Source organism: Larimichthys crocea, chromosome III (assembly GCF_000972845.2).
Source record: "Larimichthys crocea isolate SSNF chromosome III, L_crocea_2.0, whole genome shotgun sequence".
Lineage (NCBI taxonomy): Eukaryota > Metazoa > Chordata > Actinopteri > Sciaenidae > Larimichthys > Larimichthys crocea.
Genome location: NC_040013.1, coordinates 45,166,267 through 45,193,413, shown reverse-complemented (window position 1 = coordinate 45,193,413; position 27,147 = coordinate 45,166,267). Strand labels below are relative to the sequence as shown.

Genomic DNA, 27,147 nt, shown 5'->3' with positions numbered 1-27,147 from the left:
TTTTCTTCACAAAAATAAGTCTGAGGGACAGATCTTTGTTCTTGCATACACCATATTTAGAACTAATGATCTAAAAAAGACCTTCTGATATCCATAGGTTAGATTTGTGGTGTCATTGTGGATGGACAAAAATAAAAAGCCCGAATTTATCTGCAAAATGAATTTAAACAGAAGCAAAATGAATCTAATCTGATGGGATTTTGAGTAGTTTGTGTTATTGTTTTTATATTAACTAAACTGTCATGTTGTATGTGTACAGATAGCTCATACTGTATGGTTCAAAACAAACATGAATGGGAAACATTATATTGACATTTTACACCGTCTCAATTGAAAGGTCCATTGTAGACATAAACTTAAAACTAAATTAAAATAAGTGGAGAACTAAGCACTGTAAGAGATTATTTTCTGACATACAGGTATGAACATAAACTGCAGTGATTGTGATTGTGAGTGAAAGTGTCACAGCTCAGCTGTTAGCCTATGAGAAAACCTGATCTGTAGACACACAGATATATTTAACTCTAAATAACATTTTTTTTTAGATATTAGGCAAACTGGAGGAAATGTTTTGAATACGATATACTGTATAAATCATAACACAATCATAATGTCAGAACACTTTACATATAGAGTGAGAACACCTGAAGACACACAGATATACTGCATCTAAGTAACATTTATTTCGATCATAGGAGGAACCGGAGCAACCCGGAGAAACCCTGTCATTCTATGACATTCTAAACTACATTTTTTTAGATTCTAGGTAATCCAGTTGTAAGTAAACCATAGAATCATAGGCGAACCGGAGCAACCCGGAGAAAACCTTTATAAAGAAAATATTTACATGACAGATGACAGATATATGTCATTCTAAACTACATTTTTTTTAGATTCTAGGTAATAAGAATAATAGAATCATAGGTAAACCGGAGCAACCCGGAGAAAACCCAAGTTAAACTATTTACAAGGAGTAGGTCTAAACCAAATTACCACCATGAGCAAGCACTTGGCGACAATGGTGAGGAAAAACTTCCTTTTAGGAGGCAGAAACCTCAGGCAGAACCAGACTCATGGTGGACGGTCATCTGCCGTGACCGGTTTGGTTTAGACGGAGAGGGAGTTAGGGAGGTTGAGGGGGGGTGTTGACAACTGGCTGTCTGTTCCAGCTGAAGTAGTTTTGGACAGTGTTCTTTATTCTGCTAAAGAAACTCCACACTGCCTGTCCATATCCACCGTTGTCCACTAGCTGGTCCTCCAACATATTCTCGATGTTTTCGGTCTCCTCTGTGTTCTCGGTGCTGACCTCCAGGTCAGCTGGTCCATCGTCCATTGTAGTGACAGGGTCTGCTGAGGAACTTGATGTGATGGAGAAGAATGGGTGATGCAGCACCTCCAGAGGTTTTATACGTGCATCTGGGTCAAGGTGCAACATCCTCTTTATGAGATCCGCCAGCAGTCCCTGATGAGTCCTCTCTGTTTCCTCCTCCATGACATGGACAAGGGCATCCAGGTTCTCGAGCCTATATTCCCTTGTATCCACGGCATAGATCCCTGTTTGTTCAGCAAAGTCCTCAGGGGATTTAAATGTCCAATGCTGTTGGCCATTTGTCTGGTCTCTATCAAAATAGTAACCAGTCTTCAATCCACGGTCCAGTATGTTGTCTGATGGCTGTCCTTGCGTTCCAAAAATGAAACGCAACACATCATAGTCTGTGTTACCAGGGTACAGGGGGTACCCTGTGGACAGCTCTGCAGCTGTGATGCCCAGAGACCACATATCTATGGCATCGTTAAAGGGGAGGTGAAGCGTGACCTCCGGTGCCCTGTACCAGAGGGTTTGTATCCATGGACCAGGTTTAACTGTAGCTACTGGATGTGCCAGGCCAAAGTCAATTAGCCTGACCTGAAGCGGTGTCTGATGGCGGTCAACGATCATAACATTGTCCGGTTTCAAGTCTGCGTGAACCAGGCCAATTGACCTCAGGTGGGACAGGGCTGTGGCCAGCTGCGCGATAACTGGCCTCAGCTCAGTCGTGGTGAGGCCCTCGAAGTTCCTTTCTTTCAAGTATGAGTACAGGCTTAGGTCCATCAGATCAAAATTGAGACAGATCCTGTCTTGGTCAAAGAAGAACCCGTTCCACCTGACAATGTTACAGGTGTCTGGGTTCAGGCATCGCAGCCGCTTTAAGATACAAATCTCAAGCCTGGCTTGCTGGATCGTCTTATGAGAGCTTTTCATTATTTTGATCGCCTCATGCTTGTTTGTTTTGAGGTTGAGGCATTGTGTAACATACCCAAAGCCGCCCTCGCCAAGGATGGACTCTACCTTATGAAAGTTTCCCAGAGTGGTCCCTTGGTATATTTGAAGATCATCTGTGCAGTAGAAGAAGAGCAGAGAGAGGATAAGGTTACAACATGAAGACAACAGAGCATAACAAAGTCTAAAGTCAAAAATATAACATTCTCATAACCAAGAAACACTTTCAGGTGTTGTCACACTGACAACAGCTCTATTAAACTCTTTGAGCCGATCCCTTTAATTTGAAGGTTACATGGAATTGATTTCAACTATTACAAGTATAGACCCTTACACATGATTAAACATTTTAGTAACTACTGTAAAGATGAAACATTGGACCACTCATGGTGGTTACACAGAAATAAAACAGAAAATTGAACTCACTGGCTGTGTTAGTGTTAATGCTGAAGCAGTTCATGATCTTTCTCCTGAGGTGTTAAACAAATGTAAAGAAGATATTTTCCTTGCACTTGGTCTTATCAAACGTCACGTCTTGTCGCGATGAAGGTCTGATCTGCACCGATGTCCTCTGTAAGTCTCTGTACTTTAAGTAGTAGAATCTAAGGACATTCTAGGATCTAGACCAAAGGCACATTCTATGTGACATCATCGGGTTCTTTTATTCTATTCCTTCCAGCTCGACCAATCAAATCACTCGTAGTTATGAGGTGGAAAAGGCTACTGTTGCCATGGTTAAACAACAACAGTATTAAGGGAAACACCTCAACCCTCTCATTCATTTCAGTGAGATCCAAGTGTTGAGCGGCCAATGCTGAATTACTAATCAGGCAAACTGTTTTATAATACTGTGAATCATACTAAAGCACAACATATGATGAGACCTACTCCTAAGTCCCTTTCATTAAGTACTGTGAGTTAAAATCTAGGGCCTACATATTACTTTTTCATGGTACATATTCCTAAATACATATACACATGGACATATAAGTCAGTCAGTTGTTCATGTTTTGTGGCCATTGTAGTTTTTCCTTCATACCAGCCACTAGATGCCACTAAATCCAATGCACTGGTCCTTTAACCCTTATGCACCTCTTGGTACATTTTTTTTTGCATTTTTTCAATTAAAAATACTATTTTGACTAGGACAAAATTTTGCAAGAATTTGTCATTTTAAATTTAAATATTTCTGCCTTGGATCCAATAATAGGGCTATACTACACTGTGTAGAAGAAAAAGTTTCACCTTTTACCCTTTGGACATTTTTGCACCATTGACCTGTATAACATACATTTTTGATCCTACTCTAATTTCAGCATGAAACAGTGTTTTACATGTGACTAGCTTGTCAATCTAAGCTTTTCACTTGAAATTTTTTTCAATTATCTACCATATGATGTCATTTTCGGGCGGCACGGTGGTGCAGTGGTTAGCACTGTCGCCTCACAGCAAGAAAGTTGAACCTCAGCCTTTCTGCCTGGAGTTTGTATGATCTCCCCATGTCTGCGTGGGTTCTCTCCGGGTACTAAAAGTCTTCCCACAGTCCAAAGACATGCACTGTTACGACCAGGAAAAGGGGTATGAGGAAGTAACATAAAACCAAGATGTTGTGGTTAATAAACAAAGGTATTTTATTAAATGAAAGTTCAAAATGTTTTAACAAAAGGAGGTGAGGCAAAAGGGAACAAAGGGCAAGCGAGTGCTGTTTAAACAAACAAACAAATATAACAAAAAGAGAACTCTAACGAGAGCCTATATTATCTAAATAGTAAACCAAAACGAGAAACAAAAACCTCACGGTCTAAATTTTATACTAAATAACAAAATACACATCAAAACAGCACCCCTGAACTAATGAGTCTAACAGAAATATACTCTCGAGTAATCAGTAGATCTCTAACTAAACTAAACCCTGCCCAGTCCCAGTAATTCAACACAAAACAAACTTCCTCAAACGACCTGATTTAACCAAAGTTAACGTTCACAATTTCGAATATCGAGGCGAGCTCACAAACACCATGGACAATGACAAGCCGCCACGATGCTCTGGCGGCTGCATTTTAATTTAAATGCCCTGGCAGTTCAATTGTGCCCAGCGGATTGGTCGGCCGGGAGAGGATGCAGGGGATGTCGCTCCAATCTCAGCCCTCTCGGCTTCTAGGCTCGGGCGTCATCGGGACCACACATCCTCAGCTGAGACCCAGTATTTCACTGCCAACCACACACCTGGACTCACATAGGGAATAGACATTAAACACACACATATACACCGGGGCGAAACGGCAGCGGCCGTAACATGCACATAATAGGTTCATTGGTGACTCTAAATTGGCTGTAGGTGTGAATGTGAATGTCTATATGACTTGTGATGGGCTGACGAATTGTCCAGGGTGCACCTCACTTCTCGTCCAAAATCAGCTGGGATAGGCTCCAGTCCAACCATGACCCTGATGAGGATAAGCGGTTATAGATAATGGTTGGATGGATGACGTCATTTTCCAATATATGGCTGAGAGCTCCATTATATGCTGTTTAATTGAGGCCCTTTTCTGTTGCATTTCTGACTTTTGCTTGCAAACAGGATTCATGATTACAATTAACATGGTGTGCTGGTATTGATGTAAAAGTGTGGTATAAATGTGTGTATTGAGAAAAATTATTTGTGTGTGTTTGTGTGTGTTATATAAATAAGGTTTAGAGATAAAGGTGTAGGATTTTATTCCCCTAAAACCCAACTTTAAAATGAGTTTAGGTGTGTGTGTGTGTGTGTGTGTGTGTGTGTGTGTGTGTGTGTGTGTGTGTGTGTGTGTGTGTGTGTATGTGTGGCAAGTGTTCCTGCATTTATGTCTGTGTGTGTTGTGAAGGCACAGAGGAGCCGGGCTGTAATGGTCCAGCTCAGTTTGTTTGCACAGCCACCCAGAGACCCAGCAGGTCTATAGATTCAATCAGAGAGGAAGTGGTTTCACTCAATTTTACACAAATAGTTTTGGCTATGCTACGGGCGACTGTAGAGTCGGGATGAATGGATGTACAGACGGATGGGTTGTAGGAGATATGAGTGTGTGTGTGTGTGTGTGTGTGTGTGTGTGTGTGTGTGTGTGTGTGTGTGTGTGTGTGTGTGTGCGTGTGTGTGTGTGCCTCAATCCATGTCTACATGCAGGCATGTGGGGAAAAGAGGAATTCTGTTCGTGCAAAGGCATATAGAAAGTCTCATGCATACATGTTGTGTATATGCACTACATGTGTACACACAGCATCACGGTGTGTAATTTGCATGCGTGTGCAGAATTCCTGACCCACTGCTCCTACAGCAGAGTAGTAATGAGCTTATTAGTCGGGGGATGTATTTAAAGCAGGTCAGAGCAGTCTGGATTATTAGCAGCAGACTGTACACACATGGGCATTTGATATACTGTATGTGGTAGTGGCAGTAATTGTAACAGCAGTATTAGTAGTTGAGGCGGCATTGGTGCTAGTTGTTAATGCTGTGGTCATGTAGTTTTGTTAGTAAGCACGGCCGATATGTCTGTATCGTATAATTTTGATAATTGTAACCATTTGGCTGTGGATACACACATATTTCCTAAATGCTTGATAGTAACCAAAACTCACATTCCACATACAAGTTTGATATGAGTGCCACAGTGTGTCAGACCGCTACCAACATGGAAAACTGGCGTTCATTCATATGAAAAATGCAATAGTGCATCTGATTTTGGCCACACCATTAAAGCTCTTTTGAAATGACATGGACACACATCTGATGCAACTTCCTTAATTTTAAAATGTGGAATTATTTTTGATTCTCACTGTGAAATCACTTACCCCAAATGAAAGTGTGATAATAACATTCATAGTGTGTGAGATATGTAACAGCAGGTATAGTTCTACTGATTATTTGACCAGATTGCAAAAATAAAAATAAGCCTGAGTATATGACAACACTGCACAACACAATGCAGGAATTTGTCATAAGTTTACTAAGGAGTAAGAGAAATATCTAGATGGTGATATCCCTATATTGTTTTCCTTCTTTCATTCACTGTCATTCCTTGTTTCTTGCTAAGCATCCAGCAGTGAGTGACATAACAGCACTGCCTGTGTCATTTTCAGTTGATATAAAATCTGTGATTATCAAAGAAATACTGTATGTTAATGCAAAGTTAGTTTAGTACAGTACAGCTACAAATTTTCGATTCACTGTTTTATTTTATGAATGTGGCTTGGTGGCTAACTATGAAAAAAGATGATGACCCAACCTACAAAACTTGACTATGCAATTGATCTACTGTTTCTCAAAGTATGTTTGTCACTATTCTAACTTTTTTCATTAGTGATGCCTAAATAATTCTTAAGCCCACAAACTAGTCATTAAGTTCTGATTACTTACATAGACCAATTGGCCATTGAACTACACAAAATTCTGCATGCTATTTTGGGAACTGTAATTAAATATTTTCTTCCAGTACCATTAAAAATCAATCTATATATCGGCAGTTTGTTTAGCAGTTATGACAAGTACAGCGACTAAAGTGCTGGAACCAATAGCAATGTACAGAAGGACATTGTAAATGATGAGCCACCATTTACACCACGGTATTTAGGTGTAATTCCAGATGTGTATTAATCCCTTCGTATTTTCCATATTAAGTCTAGCTATCTAGTTATCCTATAAATCATTACATCTGACAGTGTTTTTTTTAAAAACACTCTTTTTTTTCTTTTCAAGCAAAGGTTTAAAGGCCTCTCTGAGCTAGACTGCATTTATAGCAGTAATTGAGTAAAAAGGTGGGTAAACACACAGGTCAAAAGTTAAAGGCAAATATTGACCCACTGACTCAAGACCAGGAGGCTCGAGAAAACAGCTCCACAAAATGAGAAAGGTGAGTGAAGAAACTACAAGACGTTACTCATGGAAAGTTTTTACTGCTGCTTCACAGAACAGCCTTCTTGGACCATTTTCACAGACAAAGAAAGTCACACCAAAGGTCCAACTCTTCCCGTTTCTATGTGAGCTTTAGGCTTTCCAGCAATGATACAACAACTTCAAGTTCAAGTTCCTTTTAATTCCACAGAGTCAAGCAGGAGGAATTTGTTTCGGTTTGGATGAAAATTGCTCTGACATTTACAGCACCTAGCAGTGCCATGCACAATATAAAAACAACCGAGCCTGTGGACAGAACAAAGTGCAACAGTGCAGGAGTTCACAGAAGAAGAAACTAGTGTGGTTGCTTTGTCTTAAATATATTGTTTGTCTGTATATCTGCTTCCTTGGACCTTCACAGGCTTGTTTTGTATTTTTGTATTAATGATGCAACAAACTCAGCAATTACTTTCCAAACTCCCTCTGTGTCCTTCAGCCTGCTGGCTAAGCCTTCCAGTTCCTTCTTAAGTTACAGTTTCATATCACTGACATCTGCACAGAAAAATTTGACCCTGGAAAAGCCTTTCAATCTCTGAGATTGGACAAAAAACCTTATTGCCTTTCATAGTAAATTACCTATATCAGAGAATGCATATCTTAGCTATATCTTCAACTGCTTGCTTTTGCTTCCATTCATTATGAATACTCTTGAGTTTCAGCCAAGCAACTATCACGATAAAGACCCCTGGGTGGAAATCTAAAGCAGAGGCCATTTTGGTTCTTCAATGACACGTAATGGAGGCCATTGAGTGGTCCCTGGACAGGAAACCAGGGGCCGTTGGGGGTCGTTGACAGGCGTCACTGACCCCTTTCTCCACTCATCTGGGGAGAAACCAGAGCCCTCCAGCTGACAACACAACATCTCCTCACATTCAGACCCGGGCCAAAGATTTGGTGCTAATAGCTGAGGAATGATGATTGTCCCTGCGGTTAGGTTTCACAGAGGAGACGTTTGTGGACAAAGGACAGGGAGGGGAGAGTCAACTCAGTGTCAAATACTATGTGCATGTAAGTTCCTAGAGATAGAATCCACAGGAAGGAGGGGAATGTGCGTTTTTCTTCCTTTGGCTCGTAGAAAACATCAGTGATTCAACCTATATAAAGTCTTAAAGGCTCTAAAGACCCCGGACATCCTGCAGATTCCATATAATTAAAGTCAACTCTAATTATTTGCTTTAGGGCTTAGGCTTGTGATGTACCAATATATTGGATATGAGACAACAAGCATCTGTGACCCCAGTGACACTGGTCACATACTTGTATCCTGGGGAATTACATCCACATTGGAATATTCCAGACCGCACAATGTAAGTGTAGTGACAACACACACACATCGCATCTGCAGTCCAACAAGAAAGACACATTTTGGTCATCTCTACATCTCTATAAACTGCATGTGAATGCAGAAACATTTTTAAAAACAAAGCTAATAAAAAGCCAAATCCTTATCAGACGACAGCCAAGGGCTCTGACATTGCACTTTGGCTGTACTCAGCCACCTTTGCTCTCCACACGGACTGTTTACCTGAATGCAAGCAAAGCCAACTCAAATATGATTGGTTAATAACCACATGGACTACAAAGAGGAATCAGAACACTCCAGATGCCAAAATCCTGGCCTACAGACAATGCAACTTGATATCCTCTTTTATTAAATCCTTCCTGTCTAGAAAACGTTGTCTCAGATTTGAAGCACACACTGTGATAACCCGTATCACATCATTAGGGTTCATTTTTCAGACTCCATCCAGAGCCACAGAGAACATTATATAATTGTATGCACAACTGTATCATGGCTAAATTATCCCTGCATGGCACCAGAATATTTTCTATGAGAACTCCATTCAGCACAGAGTGAGCTTAAGTAAACATGGCAACACCTGATGAGGTTTTTAAGTCAGTGCTCATGAGATCACGGCAGAGAAAGTGGCACAGACACCTTCCTAGATTAGTTTCCCTTCGAAACTTTTTGTCATTTGTTCAGTCTGCTGTGACCTCACTCACTGATGTAATGTCTCCTCTATTTGTTTACTTAACTGCGTCTAATCTTGTGAACATTAATTAATTTCAACTCGGAAAATGTTTTGTGACCACAGTCGAGCTCTGCTTTGCTTGAATCTTGTAAGTTATAAATTCTGATGACACAACCGTCAAACGCCGCAAGACCCACATACACAAACATCCCTCTCAGATAATGACATGTGCAGTGAATCAAGTGATCGAGTGACACTCAGATCCCTGTCCTCAAACACTCCCACAAACCCACCACAGACGGAGAGGGAGAGGCCTCCAGTCGAGTGAAAAGTCAAACTCCATCTCAGAATCAAACAAACAAAAAGATTTGCTTAAGACAAGCAAGACCAAACAGGATTAGTGTCGATTGCATATAGCACAGACATAAAGGACACGAAGGAGTGACTCGTAAGTCACAGACAAAACTCTGCTTTACTTTTCAGACCACAGTTTGAAGTATGAAGATGTGGATGTAGGTCAATAGAGCCCATCTCTCTCTGTCTCTGTTTAAAAAGCATCCAGACCTTTCGTCCTTCCTCCAACCACAAATATCTCCTTATTTCTGCCAAGTCTTCCCTTGGCTCTCACCCAGCAAGGCAAGCACAAACCTCTCCTCCCTCATTCCACCCCACCATCCATCTCTCCATCTTTCTCTTTCTCTGTCTGTTTTGTAAACCTCGTAACTACAACCACAGGGATTTTCATGTTTTTACAAGAAATGAAGTTTGACATGGCCCTCAAAGGTACGCTGAGCTCCGTGACCCCATGTCCCTTGAAAGCTAGTCAAACCCCAGAAGAGCAAATTAAAAATGCATCGTCATTAATCTGAAGTGACGTCTGTTTTTTCTTTTTTTCTTTTCCAAGTTCAAGGAAGTTTTTTTTGAAGTTACAAGCTTTCCATCTCATCAGTCCATCTCCCTGGCAAAGCTCTATTACCACTAATCCTGCTGTCTGACTCAGGCCTGGGACCCTCTTCTCATGGATGGCCAACAGGGAGAAACCTCATCTGGGTACAGGCAACCAAAACCACAGTACGTTATGAAGGATGTGTGAAAACCCTGCAAATATCTGGGTTTGGAGTAATGAGAGGGAATCTGATGTATAGCACGGAAACATAAACGCTGTTCTTTGTTTTGTTCCCTTGCCCATTCCGTCAGTGCTCCTTTCCCTCAGATACATGTATCGGTGAATCTCTGTTTGTGTTGCTGGTACATGTAAGGAGCCGATGGTTATATCAAACCTAATTTTTATTGGCTCGAGTCAAAAGCAAATACCAGTGTTCCAGCAGTCAAGCAGTGTACACACACACACACACACGCATACACACACACAGCTTTCTTTGTTTAAAGCTAAGGCAGCGTGCCTGGAGTGTAGAATTAAACTTGTTTAATCAACAAAGCTCTTTTTTTTTGTTTTTAGTTACATAAAATTGTCTACAGATCCTCATCCAGCATTTGAATGTGCGAGCACAGAAGTTTAACGTGCCGATATTCATGAAGTACAGTCAGGAAGTAAATGCCAAAACATTTCAGTCACACTACAAATCAAGAGAAGACCTGATCTCTTGTTTTAACTCTTTTTTTGCATCAACATGAAATATTAAGATGTAACTTATGCAAAATGTGGCTGGTACACAGAATATGAGTGATGAGAACTAGTTGGAATGAGACTAAGAGAGAGAAGATTGATTGTACTTGTCTTTAGTTGCGGGACATGCATGCAAATGTAGTCACAACAGACAAAAAATGAGCAAAAGTCAGGCCAGAAGCGTCCTTAAACGGTTTTCCTAAAAGTAATCAGTGAACAATTACAACAATTTATCATGACTCTTTCAAAAAAAACCCAGCTCAGACTAGCTCACACTACAATGCTCAGCAGTGATACCATTTACTAAAGAGGCAAGTCAAATCCATTAGGTTGTTAGGACAACAGATAAAAGGCCACAGGTCAGCAGGCTTTTGTCCCACAGGACGACTCTGTGATGATTTACTATGAGGAAGCTGCAGAGACTCATCTAGCAGAGACACATACAGAGTCTTAACCAGCATCAGACCACCCATCGTACAGAAACAAACACTCACAAATAAGGCCACACTGTGAGAGATAACTGTGAAGCTTGAACATGACACTCGCTGTATCAACAGGCATGGAGGGGTCACGCAGGGAGAGGGCTTGTCCTTAACACCTGTGTCGCAACAGAAAACATCCAGCCAAACAATGATCTAAATATGAAAGGCATTCTGGGAAAACACAGCTGAGTAATGGAAAGGGCTAAACCCCAGACAGACACTGACGTGATAGTGAAGAACTAAAAAACAAAATGAAGCCTCTACTGTGACTCTACAAACAACATAATATATCTCCAGTGCATCATTGCAAGTTGGTATATATAATATAACCATTATTGCTGATTGCTGTTCCTTTCCTGCTGCAGTGAATATGACATTATTATATTGTATTGTACTGTGCTTGGTGTATGATTGCAGGAAGTCGAGGTCAGAGCCTGGATGTTGCAATAAATATATTCCACATCATACATCACTCTTTATTATAACTATAATATTCCATTCACTTGGATTCAGTCCCTCAAAAGAAAGCAGCAGCATTATGATCACCCACTATACATTTTTTTACACCAGAGGTGTGAACTCAAAGGACATTTATCACAAATCTTGTGACTTAAACTCAATTTGACAAAAATCCAAAAGGAATTTTGTCTGCAACTGAACTTGGCCTTTCTACTTGGAAATACTTAATATCCTCCTTAGGCCAGAAGATTATGATGTTATTAAAAATGTTCAGGGAATCAACTCCTCTTTTTCCCGACAACGGAGTCTAACAGCAGCCATCATGTTGCGCAAGAAGGAGGCATAGGGACGTTTGGTAGTGTCTGAAAACAACTCAGCAAAACAATGAACTGAAACAATATATAAATTACACTGTAAAGCTCAGTAAAACAGAGGGGATGATCACTCTGTTGGTTCATCACTACAAGTGACCTCACCTGCTTTCACACTGTCGTTTTACACATTGTTAATATAAAAATATTGATGATAGACACTTTAAGATTAACTTGTGACAATAACTTTGTCCCATCTCTCTTCTATACTGTAGACATGAATCCAAGTTACAATGAGTTACATCAGAATGAGCTCAGTTTAAGGGCTTTGTGTAACACTACAAATGCATGTTGGTTAACTTTACATTACATTTGAAACTAAGTGGACCGTATTTGATTTTTAATGAAAGCAATCTGCCTCAGACCTGTACTGTACATCAGCAAACTCATACATCAGTCTAAGCCTAATATGCAATGAAACGTTCAATGTGTTTTTCTCTAATACTGAAATGGAGAATACTACTCAAGGACTTTATTTTCCTCTTCACACCCTATTCAACATACCATTTATTGTGGCATTTCTGAAGAGCCATTATTAGGTGCTATTACCAGATGAATTACAGTCTATCTCCCAACACACATGCTAACTTCAATGACACTGTAAATGTACATACACTCCCACACACACACACACACAAATGCAGCTGCTGGTGCTTAGGCCTCCCATCTGTACATCTCAGACACTGATAGACCCCCATTACTTTAATATGAAAATTACAACCACATGAAATTTCTCCCATGGTTCAAACATACAGAGGCTGGCAACCGCACAGTATGGCAGCCTGTTGCTCCAGTTCTTTGTTTTTTTTCCTCCCCTCCCTCTACGGTAGATCAGGCACTTCAAGGTTTGCCAACCATAACACAGTTGGCACACAGCATTTGCCCTCCCATCACCGTGGTGCACGCAAACGTTGTTTCACGTCTTTCTTCTCTTTTTTCCTCATCATCTGTTTATTTTGGTTGTTCTTTTCTTTTCCGAATGGAAATTTTGAGGTCGATTGGTGTTGCCTGTTCCGGGCGAACAGTTCCGAGCACAAAGAGTAAGATGAGGGATGGGCGGAGGGTTGAAAAGAGACAGCAAGAAGTCGTGGGGGAAATTTCGATTTTTAACCGGCAGAGAGGGAGCTTCAAAACAGCTCCCATGTGTTCTTTATTTCAGCTGGGGTTTGATCGCAAATGGAGCGAGGCGAGAGCTGGCTAGACCCTCTACCCGACACACAAGTACTCTACGCGCTCACACATACACACACACATGAACAAGAAAGAAGTACATACTCTGCCCGCTATCCCCATCCACCAACCACATCCACTGACTACAAACCGATTCAGAGCAGAGGACTGTACTTTCCCAGACCCTGCTGCCAGCTTGGACTTATTACATTACCTAGATTTGGTTTATGACAATACAACAAGACACTGAGGTTTCAAGGAATGCAGGACTGTCTTACAAAGCCATGAATATACACATACTTACAGCTTACAGTCATCCAGGGGAGGCAATTGAGAACACTTTCTCTTTTCCAGAAGCAATCTGCTTCACAATCAATCAGTTTCAGGCCTGGGAGCTGCCAGAAGACTGTTGGCCACAGAGCAAGGCTTCCTGCCTTGCTCAAGGGCAAACAATGCATCTGATGAGGGGGGAAGAGAACATTACTCATTTCTTTATCCTCCTGGCTGGTAAAAAGATTGAAAGGAGCCCCGCTGTGTCATACACACAAGATGAATCTCTTGGCTGTGGCTATTAAAGGAAAATTCTGATTAATCACTACTTATTTTGTATACTTTTGGGCATCATGTCTATTTGTAATGATGTGATGGTTGTTTAAAACAGAAATCAGTTTTCCATTTTGTCCATTTTGCTAATTAGGTTTGGCTAACTTGTCTGATTATCGTTTGATCAGTGTTCAGTTAATTTGGTCAATACGATGTTATTATCACAGATGGTAATAATGGCCAAAACTATTAAAGCTGCATTAATGCAAAACTCGTTTAAGTTGTGTTTCTTGCCAGCTGACGCCTTAAAGTCCAATATTCACTCCCCTTTGAGTTTTGTTTTGCTTTCCACCAACTCCGGAGAAAAACATCTGGCTCTTTCAGCTTCTAAACGTTCCGCTATGCTGACCAGCCAGTCGCTAACTTCGTCCGCCTGACTGTTCGGTGATGAACGGGGGTTATCAGAGATCTTTCAGTGAAAACAGCTGTCCTCTGCATCTGGAAACAGGTCCATTAGAACATTGCGACTGAAAGAAAACAGCAATGCTGTGGTGTGTAAAGCCAAAACAATGGCTGAAAGGCGATAGAAGGCTTCAGTAGAGCCGAGGGGAACTACGGAGATGCGTGATAATCCTCTTTGGGTTCATTTGCCACTACAGACACCTTCGACACAGCTTTAAAGTAAGACTCTGCTTGTAATACATCAGAATTATCATTTGACAGCGCTGATATATTATTCATAGTTACCAGTGTTTGACTTAACTGATCATTTGATCCCATTTCTGACATGACTTTTGTTCATAACCAAGAGTCTGAATGCAAATGACCATTACTGATCTCTAATCAGTCAGAGCATATGTTTTGTTTCTTACTGCTAGAAGGGAAGGCGGTCATGGAAACAAGCATATTACAGATAAACACAGGAGGTGAAGCCCTCCTCTGTTTGTTCTGCTGTAAACATGAAAGCACTTTCATGCTGGTGGAATGCAGCGGCCTTGTGTTTTCTTGAGTGCATGTCTGCGCTTTCATGTATGAATGTGTACAGAGCTCTATGCCTGTTTATCCTCACCCTTGCATGTGTCAGCACTATTGCTCAACCTTGACGTATCAGCCATATCACTGTGTTATGTTTCGGTGAGCAAATTGAGCCCACTGCCATTTGTAGCACAAATGTTGTTGCAGTAACAGGCGGGACATACAGCTATTCTAATCTTGGCTGCTGATGGGAGATGTTCGACTGCAGCCAAGCTCTCAAACCCACCGAATGAAGAAACATGCTGACCGTGGTTAACATCATCCAGCCAAAGTTCTGCCTGTCAATTTAAATAAATGGTTTTCTTCAGGTTTCTCTCGTTTATTGCGGTGAACACATATCTAGCATTCGAGGCATATGGTTGTAAAGAGAGTATACATAGAAACAAAGCTCATAAATCCATGTGTGCAAGTCTGAGAACGGGGTTAAAGGTGCATTTTTCAACATCAGCTTGTTACTTTCGTGCCACTTATGTGGTCAAACAATTGAAATGACCTGTCTGTAATTTTTTTTGGTGATGTGACCTCTTGTGGCTTTGTGAATAATGACCGTTGTCTCTCAGAAGCACAGGTGGAAGTAGCATGACGGCTCCACAGTGGACGTTTGGAGCACAACAGTGATAGGCCGTCCACATCCTGCCTCAACTCAACAATTAATGTTCTTTTAACAATAACACAATGTTCCCCCAACCTTAACCACATAGTTTTATTTGCCTAACCAAACTGAACCTATAAGCAGCACATAAGGAAGCACACAGTTTGTTTTGGTCGTCTAAGTAGATAGGGTGGAGGACTTGTTGGCAGGGAAGTTGTTCAGTTAAATCAGACACCATCTTGATATCCAGTAATACGTCCTTGGTGTAAACACAGAACTGCGTCCCCGAGCATGCTATGTGATGTCTTGCCCAAGACAGAACTTTCCAAAACTCTTTGATTTGGAATAGGAGCAATGGATCTGCTCTAAAAAATGAACGGGCCACCTCAGCTATAAACTCTGCTGGAGAGCTGTAACACTGAGCAACCTGTGTCTTTCCAGTCTAGACGAACTGTAACAGGTTCCCCCGTGACTGTGATTATGCTCTTAATCTCACAGAAAATGTCAATGATCTGTGCTAAATACCTTGACCTGTAGCCTTGGAGCACAGGCACATGGAAACATGCACACATGCAGCGTGCCGATCGGCCATTTGGTTTCATTTTCAGACACAGGAAGAGGTGTGGTATAACAGATTACTGGGATATTCATCGATCAGGCTGTTAGATCACGCCCCAGGTTCTTACACGCTGTTCAAATCCACACACAGATAGTGTTTAAATCGAGTCAGATCCTCGCTTGAGGAGAGCTAACGGCAGACCAGATGTGGCTGTTTTAATGTTAGGACAACTTCCATAGGAGCGACCTGCTTCACCTAGAGCACCTTCAACACGTCATCAGCAGGACTAGAGCCACCGAAGTGAATCAGTCAAATCCCTTGTTTGAGGATTAATATAAGCTTCACTAGAGCGAGTGTAGGCGTCAAAGGTAGAGCGCAGTGTTTGATAGCATGACAGCCAAACCTTTGGATGTTTTATCTTTCTTAAAGTTTGGCAGTTTTGCTGTCTGGCGATGATGTTTGTTAACATTGCTATGGTAATGTTGGACATAACAATTATTATCATAACAGGAGTCATGATGAGGGAATTTCCACTGCAGGAGAATGTGTGTGTGTGTGTGTGTGTGTGTGTGTGTGTGTGTGGAGGAGATGCAAGCAGATATGGCAGAGATATCTGTGTGATGATAGCGGTGGTTTGGACTGAATCAGGTTGGTACGGCCAAGAAGTCTCTCTTTCATTTCTCTCCTTCGCCCATGTTGGCTGTCCTCCCTGTCTCTCTTCCCCTCACAGCTTTACCTTATGGGAAATGTTCCTGTTCTTCATTTCCTGACCCAGATACTTTGTGTTTAGACAAGTGAATGTAAAAGACTTTACAAAAATAAATAAAACTCTTTCAGTGAAAATAAAGATTGGATAACTGACCAGACCTGGAGTAAACTGCAGTCCTTCACACAGTTGCAGTTTGCATGAAGGACGGAGAAGTTTTATGTTGCCTTGCCAGACAATTAAAAATCAGATTAAACAGTTGTGTCTGGAGTGTCTGAATGTGCATGTGTGTGTCGCCTTTTTAATCTTCACTGCAAAGCTCACTGAGGTTTTGCTGGTGAACAAGTTTTTGCCTTTTAATGGTTTGTTTTAGGCTGTTTTCTTACATGCTGTCAAACTCTTCGGGTAGTCTTGAGACTTAAAGTTTTTAGTAAATACATCAGGAGAGATACATACATACATATAAACCAGTGGTGTATGCAACTGGAAGACATGAACATTTCAAACACCTTGCAGCAACATGACTGGATGTATTTTTAGCACAGCCCCAATGGGAAATAAAGCCAAAACCATGACTGTTGATTAACTCAAACCATAATGAGGTTTCATAATATCAGAGATACAAAGCTCACGTCAGCCCTCAGATATGAATCATTGCTGTTTTTGGCAGTCTGGATATCTGCTCTAACTGAAAGAACTGTTTTACTTCTTTATTCTCTCTCCAGCTTAAATTGTTGGAAAATACTAATGCTTGAATAAATTGTGCAATTGTCCACACCAATTTCTGACTCTGCTTCGGTTTCTCATGCACCACGCCAGTACTCTGTGTATCCTACTGTGAAGAGATATTTGCCAATATGTCATCATCGATGTAACAACATGAAAATCCTTAATATTTATTGTGCTGTGTGATTTAAAGTGGCTCTTATTCTGTTCCTCATCTAATGAGTCGGAGCTGCAGACAGTTTCTGCCAAACATTTCTGAGAATGACTTCCAAAACAAACCCGTGCAGACTTTGGGGTGAGTCTGTCAGTCTTGTGAAATTAAACCCATTAACCTCCTCTTATGCCTCCTCCTCCTCCTTGTCCTCCTTTACAGTACATGCTGAAGAGTAAATATGTACGCCACAAAGAAGGAGAAAAGGCAAACAGAGAGCCTGGACTCTGCTCTGTTCACTCCCTCCTTTCATTCACAATCTCTGCCTCCTTTTCTCCTTGTTTCTTTAGCCCTTATCACAAGACTATGACTGCAGTTGACCTAATTCTTTTAAATTTTAGAAATCAGTACACTTAGTGTGTGTTTTGAACTTAATTGGTCAATTATATGGCAATATTTCATAATATCACATCAATTCCAACTTTTTAAAAGATAGCTAACCAGCTTACTTAATTCCGTTGGCCGTTCAGTCTCATCATAAGCACTGTGATAGGTATGTTCATTACTCCTTGTCATGATTGAAGTGAATAGGTTATTTCAGGAGCCATTTCTCAAGTATATTGTCACTGTCGAATGAAAACTGTGTAGGTCCAAAAATCAACACAGTCATCAGTGAACCGTTTCATATTTTTTTATTTTATATATATCCACGTAACTATTTTAACATGGATATGCATGTTTTTGGCTCTAATGACATACAGTACAGGTGGTTGTCCTGTCTTGACCTGTATGTCACAGAGCCTGTCCTCTATCCTTACTACATACATGATGTAACAAAGCATATGTTCAGCTTCTGAATGCCGTAGACTGAAGAGAACATGTACATTCCATATAGAGAAACAAGTTATGGCATGCATGGTTTTCATCGGATAGTGACAATATGTGCAAGGTGTGAACCTTCACTCACACGGGTATGACAGATGTCACGCTATGTTGTTGTATTGTATGTGTGTACGGTTATAGATGCTTGCATGCATCACGTTAAAGAGCTTTAAGGGTGTATACCATCTAAGGTTATACAAGGTAGGTATAATAATTCAGCAGCACACACCCTGCAGCCTCCAAAATGATCATGAAGTTAAATCAAACCTCTCTGAAAGAGTTTCAACACAAACCTGACCTCTAACCTTCATGAAGGTAGGATTTGGTTTTCATTTATTTATTGTAACTTTAGCTAAGTGTACAAAGAAACTCTTCTGTACAAAAACTATTTAACTGAACTAATTAAAACTGAATATGAACACAGAAAAAAACGTAACCCTTACACACACACACACCACAGCAGCCAAGCAGGTGCACACACACACACACACACACACACACACACACACACACACACACACACACACACACACACACTCCATCCTTTTTTCCCTCTTTATTTTTCTACCTGATTAAACACTAAATTAGAAGGCCTTCATGTTCCTGCCTGGGAACTCAGCTTTGGCACACACAGCCTGGCTTGAGCTGTGCTACACATCCTGGGAAAAAATCATCATGTATGGGACTTACACAGTTTCCATGTAGAAATCCAATGGAACAATATTGACGTTTAAAAAACTATATTTCCACCCCCCTCACTCTCTCTCTCTCTCTCTCTCTCTCTCTCACACACTCACTCACTCTCTCTCTCTCTCTCTCTCTCTCACTCTCTCTCTCTCTCTCTCTCACTCTCTCTCTCTCTCTCGCTCTCTCTGGGACAAGGAGTTCATTGAAGGAAGAAAATACAGCTAAGCCCACTTGATTGCTGGAGCGGCCTTTTCCTCCAACTCCCTTGGGTCACCTGCTGCTTCCCCCCACCGCTCCCCACCACCACTGCTGCCACCACCAGCTCCTCCCTACTCCACCATTTCTCTTTTTCTTTCTTTACATTGTTTGCCAACAGCGGGCCAAGAATGTGTTAATCCACGGGGCACATCAGCAGATTAATTGAGGGCGTTTTTCTTTGATCAGGACGGCAGTATCTAACGCTTGAAATATTTAAACTCAATCAGCGGTGATCAATTAGTAGAACAATAGCTCCAGGGTCGGAGTTGAGGAGCAGCATGTGCCCCCTCGTCTTTTTCTCCTTCTTCATCTCCTCCCTCTTCTCCTTGTGTTATTTTTTCTGTCTGCTGATGATGACCCCCTGGCCAGCAATCAGGGCAGCGCAGGAAGGATTAGACGGACATTAACAATGATTAATGGGAAAAATAACAAGGCAGCCAAACAAAGGCTCCACTTCCATGGCATCTTGGAGCGGCTTTGAAGAGGGCTTCTCATTCTCGATCTCCTCGAGCACACCGCACACACAAACACAGACATGTACACACACACAAATGCATGTGCGTTAATATGCACAGATGTACACACGGACACGCACACATGCAAACACACTCCCCCACACAAAACACACACTTTTCCATCTGTGGGCTGCCTTTCACCCTGACTGAGGACCTATAAATCAAAGCCTGAAGAAAGAGAGGGAGTACCGGACTTGTGTTTGTGATATAAAGGAGCAGAGTGTGTGTGTGTGTGTGTGTGAGCATGTGTGTGTGTGTGTTTGTGAGAGATTTAAGGGGAACTTTAGGGCCATAAACCCCCTGGACTAAAAGAGAACAAAGGGCAGACATTCATTAATCTCTTTGTGCAGGCCTCTATTCTCTCCACTACAATGGAGTACAGTCAGCCACACACACTCTGCTGCACCACTTCTTATATGTGACAACCTGCCTCTTCAGTGTGTGTGTGTGTGTGTGTGTGTGTGTGTGTACATGTGTGGGTGTGTGATCTCATATCAGCCCCATATGGAAACACTGCTTCTTGAAAAATGCATCTGTACTGTTTATGTATTACTTCCAGTCATGTGGACACAAATAAATAAATGTGTGTGTGTTCTGGTTGGTGTGTACGGTGCTTCAGAGAGAGCTGATGCTGCAGTCAGGCCAAGAAAGGCAGGATGTTCCCATGCTATGGAGTGTCAGGCAGCTGGCTGGCCCGCAGCCAAGTCAAACCTGTGGCGGCTGGAAGGAGAGCAGCCCAGGACTGAGATCCAGTTACCATTTCCTCAATCACAGAGCGAGAGAGAAAGAGACCTGATGAGCAGTCTTTCCTGTCTACACAGAGATGATAAAATGATAGATTTGGGAGCACAGGCTTGGCTGTGGGCAAACACCCCACGCCAACTAAAGATGAAAGCCACATTTCAGATTTCACTCGCAAAGATAAACTGCCAATTCTCTTGTTTCTTCTTCTTCTTTCCCTCCCATCATGCCCTCTCTGGCTCTGTGGAGAAGGAGGGAGAGGTAAAAGAGAGAGAGAAAGAGAGAGAGGTGGTGGTTGGGGGGGCAGGGGGGTGTTGTACCCCCATATGGAAGCCATTCTCCCTGTCCCTCCTCTATTCACTGCTGGGAATGTTTTGGCGTGCTCTGAAGATGAGCCTGTGATGTCACACGCTGGCATAGTACTGCTGTGTCAGTAAAGAGGAGGAGAAAGAGTGAAGCAGGAGAAGGAGGGGTGGCAATGGCGGTTGGCGGGAGGAGGAGGAGGAGGCGGGGTAGGAGAGCGAATTGCTGAGCCGCCAGTTTTTTCTCACCACACTGTAAATTAGCGTGCCGGTTTCTTGATGGAAAACATTCGGGGTGCAACACCGAGGGGCCCCCAGAGATCCTAGAAATGTGAGCGAGTCGTGTTCTGTTGGGGTTGGAGGGGGTTCTGGTTTTGGTGTCTTTTCAATTAAAAAGGCCACGAACGAAACATCTCTGCCTCAGTGCGAGTCCCAGCAGAGGAGCGAGAGCCTGAGAAAGAGCAGATGAGTGCTGCTCTGAAACAGCAGAGGCTGCTGCTTCTAATAAAGTCTCGACATGCACCCCCACCCCCTCCACCCCTTTACGGAAAAATCAGAGGCGGTACTGCCCGGCCTCGCACTCCACTGGAGATAATTAGGTAAAAATAGAAGTGTAATTTCCATTGGTTAATATTCCAGAGCTGCTGTGTTGTCACACTAACTGTCTCTTGAAGTGGCACATGCAATCTGCAGTCACACTCACCGGCCTTTACTCACCCGTGTGCCTCACCTGTTGATCGTTTCATTCAAAAATGTTGGAGGATAAAATGAAATATGTTGTGTCTATACTGTTGACACACCAACTCCAGAAAAAGTTGAAGTTTTGGACCGCTTTGCATCGCATCTGTTAAAAGGATGAACTCAGTATTTATGAATGAATTTTAGCCTGAGGAGAAACAGGAGCATTTTATAAAAACTATGTTTCCACGAGCTGACACGCACTGTAGCCATGTGTGTATGTGTGTGTGTGTGTGTGTGTCCACCATACTGCTCACAATCATGTGAATTGCGGTAATCCTTCAAGTTCTTTTTGATGTGGGTTTCCAGCATTTTTAGTAATGTATCAAATCAAACCCTTCGGCCTTGAAGCGATTCTGCAGCTCCAATGTCGACATGTAAAATGATCCCTGCTATTGAAATGTGTGAGGGAGAAACAGGACTACCTGTGGGCTGAATTTTATTTTGTGATTTGAATTTTCATATTTTCATGATTTAGAAAAGCACATAGTTTATAGGTACGGTCAGTCAGGATCCAGCTCTGCGGTGAAAACGCAGGTTTTCCCATTCATCTGAGAGGGGGAAGTGCGTTGCACTTGAAGCGACCTGCATTGGAGAAGTTGAGCCGGATCCAACTTCTTGTCTCTGAAACTGAGACTATCCACGTGGATTCATGGACTAAACTCTGATACTCTACTGTTACGTTCACAAATGGACACACCCCGACAGTCCCCCCTCACCCCCACACTGCCACACAACCCTGCAGCGATTCACCATAGCACCAAAATCTGTCTGAATGAATGAACAAACTCACTTGTCCCAAAGTCCATATTAGACACAGCATTCAGGTGCGGTCATAACAGAGAGTTCACTTGCATGTGAACAGGTTGTGACGTGAACACGGTCATATAAAATCTTAGCGAGGTACAGACTACTTGTAGGCCAAGGAGAAAAGTTGCATTTGTATCAAGTTACAAGTCTCGTTTTGTGACCCTGCCTCTTTGGCACAAAGGTTTACAACAAAGATTAAACTGGCGCAAAAGAGTCTCATGGTTTTACTTTACCCCAGAGATGAATTCAGTTGAATAACACAAAGTCTTAAGCTTCATCATCAGAAAGAGTTTACTTAGCTCTCTGTATGTAACTTGTGGTCAAGTGATAACAGCTGGTAGTACTGAAGGGTTGAAGTGAGTCTATTTTCAAAGATCTTCTACTTATAATATAATGTAATCTTATCTGTAGAGAATAGATTCCTTCATAAAGTTCAAAACAAAATGGTTGCAAACATGTCTGGTATTTAGTAAGTAGAATATTGAGCTGATAAATGTCAGACTAACCACACCACACACCCCTTTACCTCTCCCCCACTTCCTTACAGTTGTGGAAAGATCTGAACTGCAGCTCTCAGGTTAAAAATATGGACAGAAAGGGGAGGGGAGGGGTGTAAAAAAAAAGAAAAAGGAGGCCACTCTTTATGAGGCTCAACTGTATTGACTGTGGCACACATGGTGACTGCGGGGGTCGGGGGGTATTCTGTCACACACACCTAAATTTAAGCCATTCCCAGAGGCCAGGCCAAACAAAGCTTCAGGAAAAAGGCCCCAGCTCTGCTACAGTGGGCCGGCACAGCGCTGCTAGCCTGAAAAACAACAGGAAACACATGTGAAGGTTCTTGATACAGGGAGGGACGGCGGGCCTGCAGAGCAGCCAGGAACCAGGATCCCAGGACTGAGACCCAGCCTGACCCTGCCGGTTCCCACTGACACTTCCTTATCCGCTACATTGGGGCAAAGGTCGGGGCAGAGCGACAAGCAGCAGATATCGGTGCTGAGCTCAGCCACAGGAAGCAGCCTGGGCACAGAGCGAGGGATGGAAGGAGTGAGAGGAAAGGATGATGGATGTTTTTGTCCTATCTAGGTCAAGGGCCTTCTGTGGCGTTGTCATGCTTACATAACAGATAAACACAGCCTTAACTTTTAATGCTCTTGCAAAGCTATTTCTGCATTATAGATCAAAACAGTACATCAATATATCTTGATATTTATATACAAAGATAACAGTTGTAACAGCCAGCTGGTATGAAAGAGCACCACCTGTGTCTCATATTGGAAGTTGAGGTGGATGACAGTCATTCAGCCATGTTTGTTTTGGGAGTGAAGCCTCATTTATAGAGAGTGGGATTACTGAATGACTGGACCAGAGGCTGGAAATGGGGTGTCAGCTGAGATGTGTATGAAGCCTTGTCGTCTTCCAGCTCATACACAGGAGATGGATCACTAGAATGCCCCCAACGCTTCTCATCATCATCATCATCATTATCATCAACCTTCCTGTCATGTCCTTTTCTGTTCTCTGTCATTGCTCAGTGAGTCAGACAGAAAAGCGAGGCAGAGTTTAGTCTGAGTTTGGGAAGCGGCGATCTCCTCTTCCAGCAGGGCCAATGTCAATGAGCAGAGCAAGCCAAGAGCTTAACGGCAGGAAGTGATATCAGTTTATAAATCTGACAAACGTGCATAAAGAGAAATGTACGATCTTTAAACTCAGCTGCCAAAATCAAAATGAGAAAAGAGTTTATAAGTTGTTTTTACATAGAGCTTGGTCACCATCAATTACTTTGCACTCACAGATATGACCTTTGCTGGGCTATCAGGCCACATTACAGGCCCTTACCACCACAGGACCGTCCACAAACTTTGCGGATGCATTTCTCAAGGTAAATGTCAGCATCACTCTGGAGATGCTACTAAATCCAAGTTCCAGGTGCTCTTGGAGGAAAGGAATGCAACAGCTCATTTACAACACTGCAAACACAGCAATACGTAACGCACAGCATGTGTTTAGCAGTGAGAGGAACTATGTTTCAATACGCAGGTGACATTCTGATTCTGTTCAGGAACATGCTTGTTTAAAATAAAATTCCCTAACAGTCGGGTATTGTTGGTATTTGCATGTAATATCCCCACTGGTCTGATGATACAGAGCAGAGAGAGAGAGAGGGAGAGTAGGTCTGGCAGCTAGTGGTGCATCTTACAGGGCAGCTGATCTGTCCCATGGGATGCAGCCAGCCCTGGAGAGCTGGTCAGCGGGGTGGAAGGTGGTCTGGCGCCGGTTTCAGGTTCTCTCTGCTCCATTTTATCGACCCCCTACTGTGAGTGGGGCCCTCATATTAACATAATGATATTGATGTTTAAAAGACATTGTGTTTGCCCTGGTGTCACCTTTTGCAACAGTGTATATGCAAAGCAGTGTCATATTTTCATTTCACAGTGGACAGAACCTCACAGAGCCTCAAACCAGAGTCTTATGCTTTCCAAAAAAAAGTACAGGTTATGGGAGGCTCCATGTTGTTAAAAGTCCAGCAGCGAAAAAAGGCCTAATAGAGGCTAAGCCTGCAGAACTAGATGGTTTGTTACACAGAACCAATGACAGAAGTCGACGTGGGAAACTGTTGAACCATCTGTCTATATCTATCGCAGGCAAATCAGAACAACGGTCAGTCAGACAGAATCTTTTCTACCAAGAAAAACTTTCAGTGCCGCTCTTTGCTCTTCTTTCTAAATAGAGGCTGCTGTAATCATTTGTTTGATTGGACCTATGAAGCCTTATAAAAAGCTCTGCAGACAGTGCTCAGTCTGTTTGGGTATTAAATCATTTCATTGGATTATGTATGTATGGTTGCAGTTGTTGTTGTCTACATTTTTAGGGGTAGTGCAAAATAATCCAGAGCTTTGGGCCATATTTCTAATTCTTTTGTTGAATTCATAGAAGGAATGAAGACCAGTTTCATCACAATGTGTTATTTTGTAATACATGTATGTATTCACGTTCAAAGTTTTTTTGCCCTGGACTTTCTTGTGTCACCTCCTACTATGTAACCAACCTACATAGTTGTGTTTGACTGACATTTTGACACTTCCCTATCAACCAGTGACTCATATTTCAAATACCCCATATTTACTACAGTCCTTGCTCCCTTTGATGAATCACACTCCAGTGTGTTACCACTGCAGCCACCCAATTTCCCCGCAGGATCATTAAAGTTTCATCTCATCGTCAAAACAAACACCATTCCCCTCCACGCTGCGCCATTTGCACATTTAAGTCTTCCTGTGTAAACTTTTGTGTTGTACGTGTTGACAGAATCTTGCATCAGAACCCCGTGAAAAAATCCCACACCTCTAAGATCCAAATTATGCAGCACTCCTTATAGCTAAAAGTTTTATTTCTCAGGGATTAGATCAGCATTGTCTCCTGTCAGGACACGACGGTGCAATTATCAATCGCATCCAGAGTCAACATAAGGAGAGATGGAGGGCAGTTAAAGTTTGCGGTTCTTGGGTGTGATCCTGACGTGCAGGGACGGACTGGCAAAAAGATAAGGATTGCGATCTAGTAACACATGGATGAACCAACACACGTGAATCTGCACTTGCACTTACAAGCTTTCAATAGCCTTAAGATAATCAGCACAGGAAACTCTTGATTCACTGAGAGCTGTTTATTTAAAAGAATCAATCACTTAGATGCATGTTCAAACCACAGCATTTTTGAGAGATTAAATGAGTTAGAATGAATTTCTTTCTCATTTGCTCTCCGTCCACATTCGGCACAGAGCTCACAGGCGAAGCTATTGCGATGGTAATGAAAATAAATACAGGCCTTGGGAATCCATGTCCATTCCAAAAACCATTCATCTATGAAGCAACCTCATTCTTATATAAGAGTCCCTATTTGGATTCGGTTCACATCACAGTTTATTTAAGTTGATTTCCCTAAATAGGGTCCTGATTGGGTTGCATGAGGGACTCTGGGTCCTCAGTGGAAAGGGGGTGGGGGTTACGGGACGAGTAGAAGATGGAAGGGGTGATCGGGAGGAGGAAGAGAGAGTGAAAGACTAATGACAGGGGTGCTTCACGTTCAAGTTTCAACTTTATTTGTCCAAGAAAGGAACTGGTTTGGCAGCGAGAAGTTACACTGACATTACATAAATATGTAAGCCAGTTGCTGATGTAAGGTGCTGAAAACAAGAACTTTAAGACAAATCACGGCTGTCCGCAGCATCATTGACATTTTACTCATCATCAACCACATTAATTCGTAATCTAGCCAGAATCAAAGCCTTCCTCCTTTTCCAAGAGCCATCACACCTGTTTGTCTCAGCTGTAGAGCACCTGTACTGTTTAACAGAACATTGTATTACATGTTACACATACAGCAAAGGGCACAATCGGGCCTTATTCTTTCAGATACTGTGCAAAAACCATGAACAGTTCCATGATACAGTTGATCAAGGGTCATCAATGCTACCCTTTAACAAAGATAATTCCACTGCTGTGAGCACTGAGATCCACGAAACTTCAAAATCACAAATGTAAAATGCACAGTGGTACTACAGAAGAAGGGGATCCTTTATCTGTGCACTATGAATGTGATCAAATAGGTATTGATATATTTCACAAGTGACAAC

General features: G+C 42.1%; 1 protein-coding gene across 2 annotated transcripts; it reads right to left on the bottom strand.

Moving 5' to 3' along the window:
- Positions 1–664: 664 nt before the first annotated feature.
- On the bottom strand, positions 665–3,363 carry LOC109139512 (homeodomain-interacting protein kinase 2). 2 transcript variants are annotated; one of them, XM_027275496.1, is made up of 3 exons: positions 2,687–3,363; positions 1,080–2,376; positions 665–1,015 (listed from the first exon to the last, which is right to left on the bottom strand). In XM_027275496.1, the coding sequence occupies exons 1-2, from the start codon at positions 2,718–2,720 to the stop codon at positions 1,124–1,126; spliced, it is 1,287 nt and encodes a 428-aa protein (XP_027131297.1). In that variant the 5' UTR covers positions 2,721–3,363; the 3' UTR covers positions 665–1,015; positions 1,080–1,123. The 2 variants fall into 2 exon arrangements, with proteins under 2 accessions (XP_027131297.1, XP_019118934.2); XM_019263389.2 differs by having other exon boundaries at positions 665–2,376.
- Between the last annotated feature and the right edge of the window lie 23,784 nt (positions 3,364–27,147).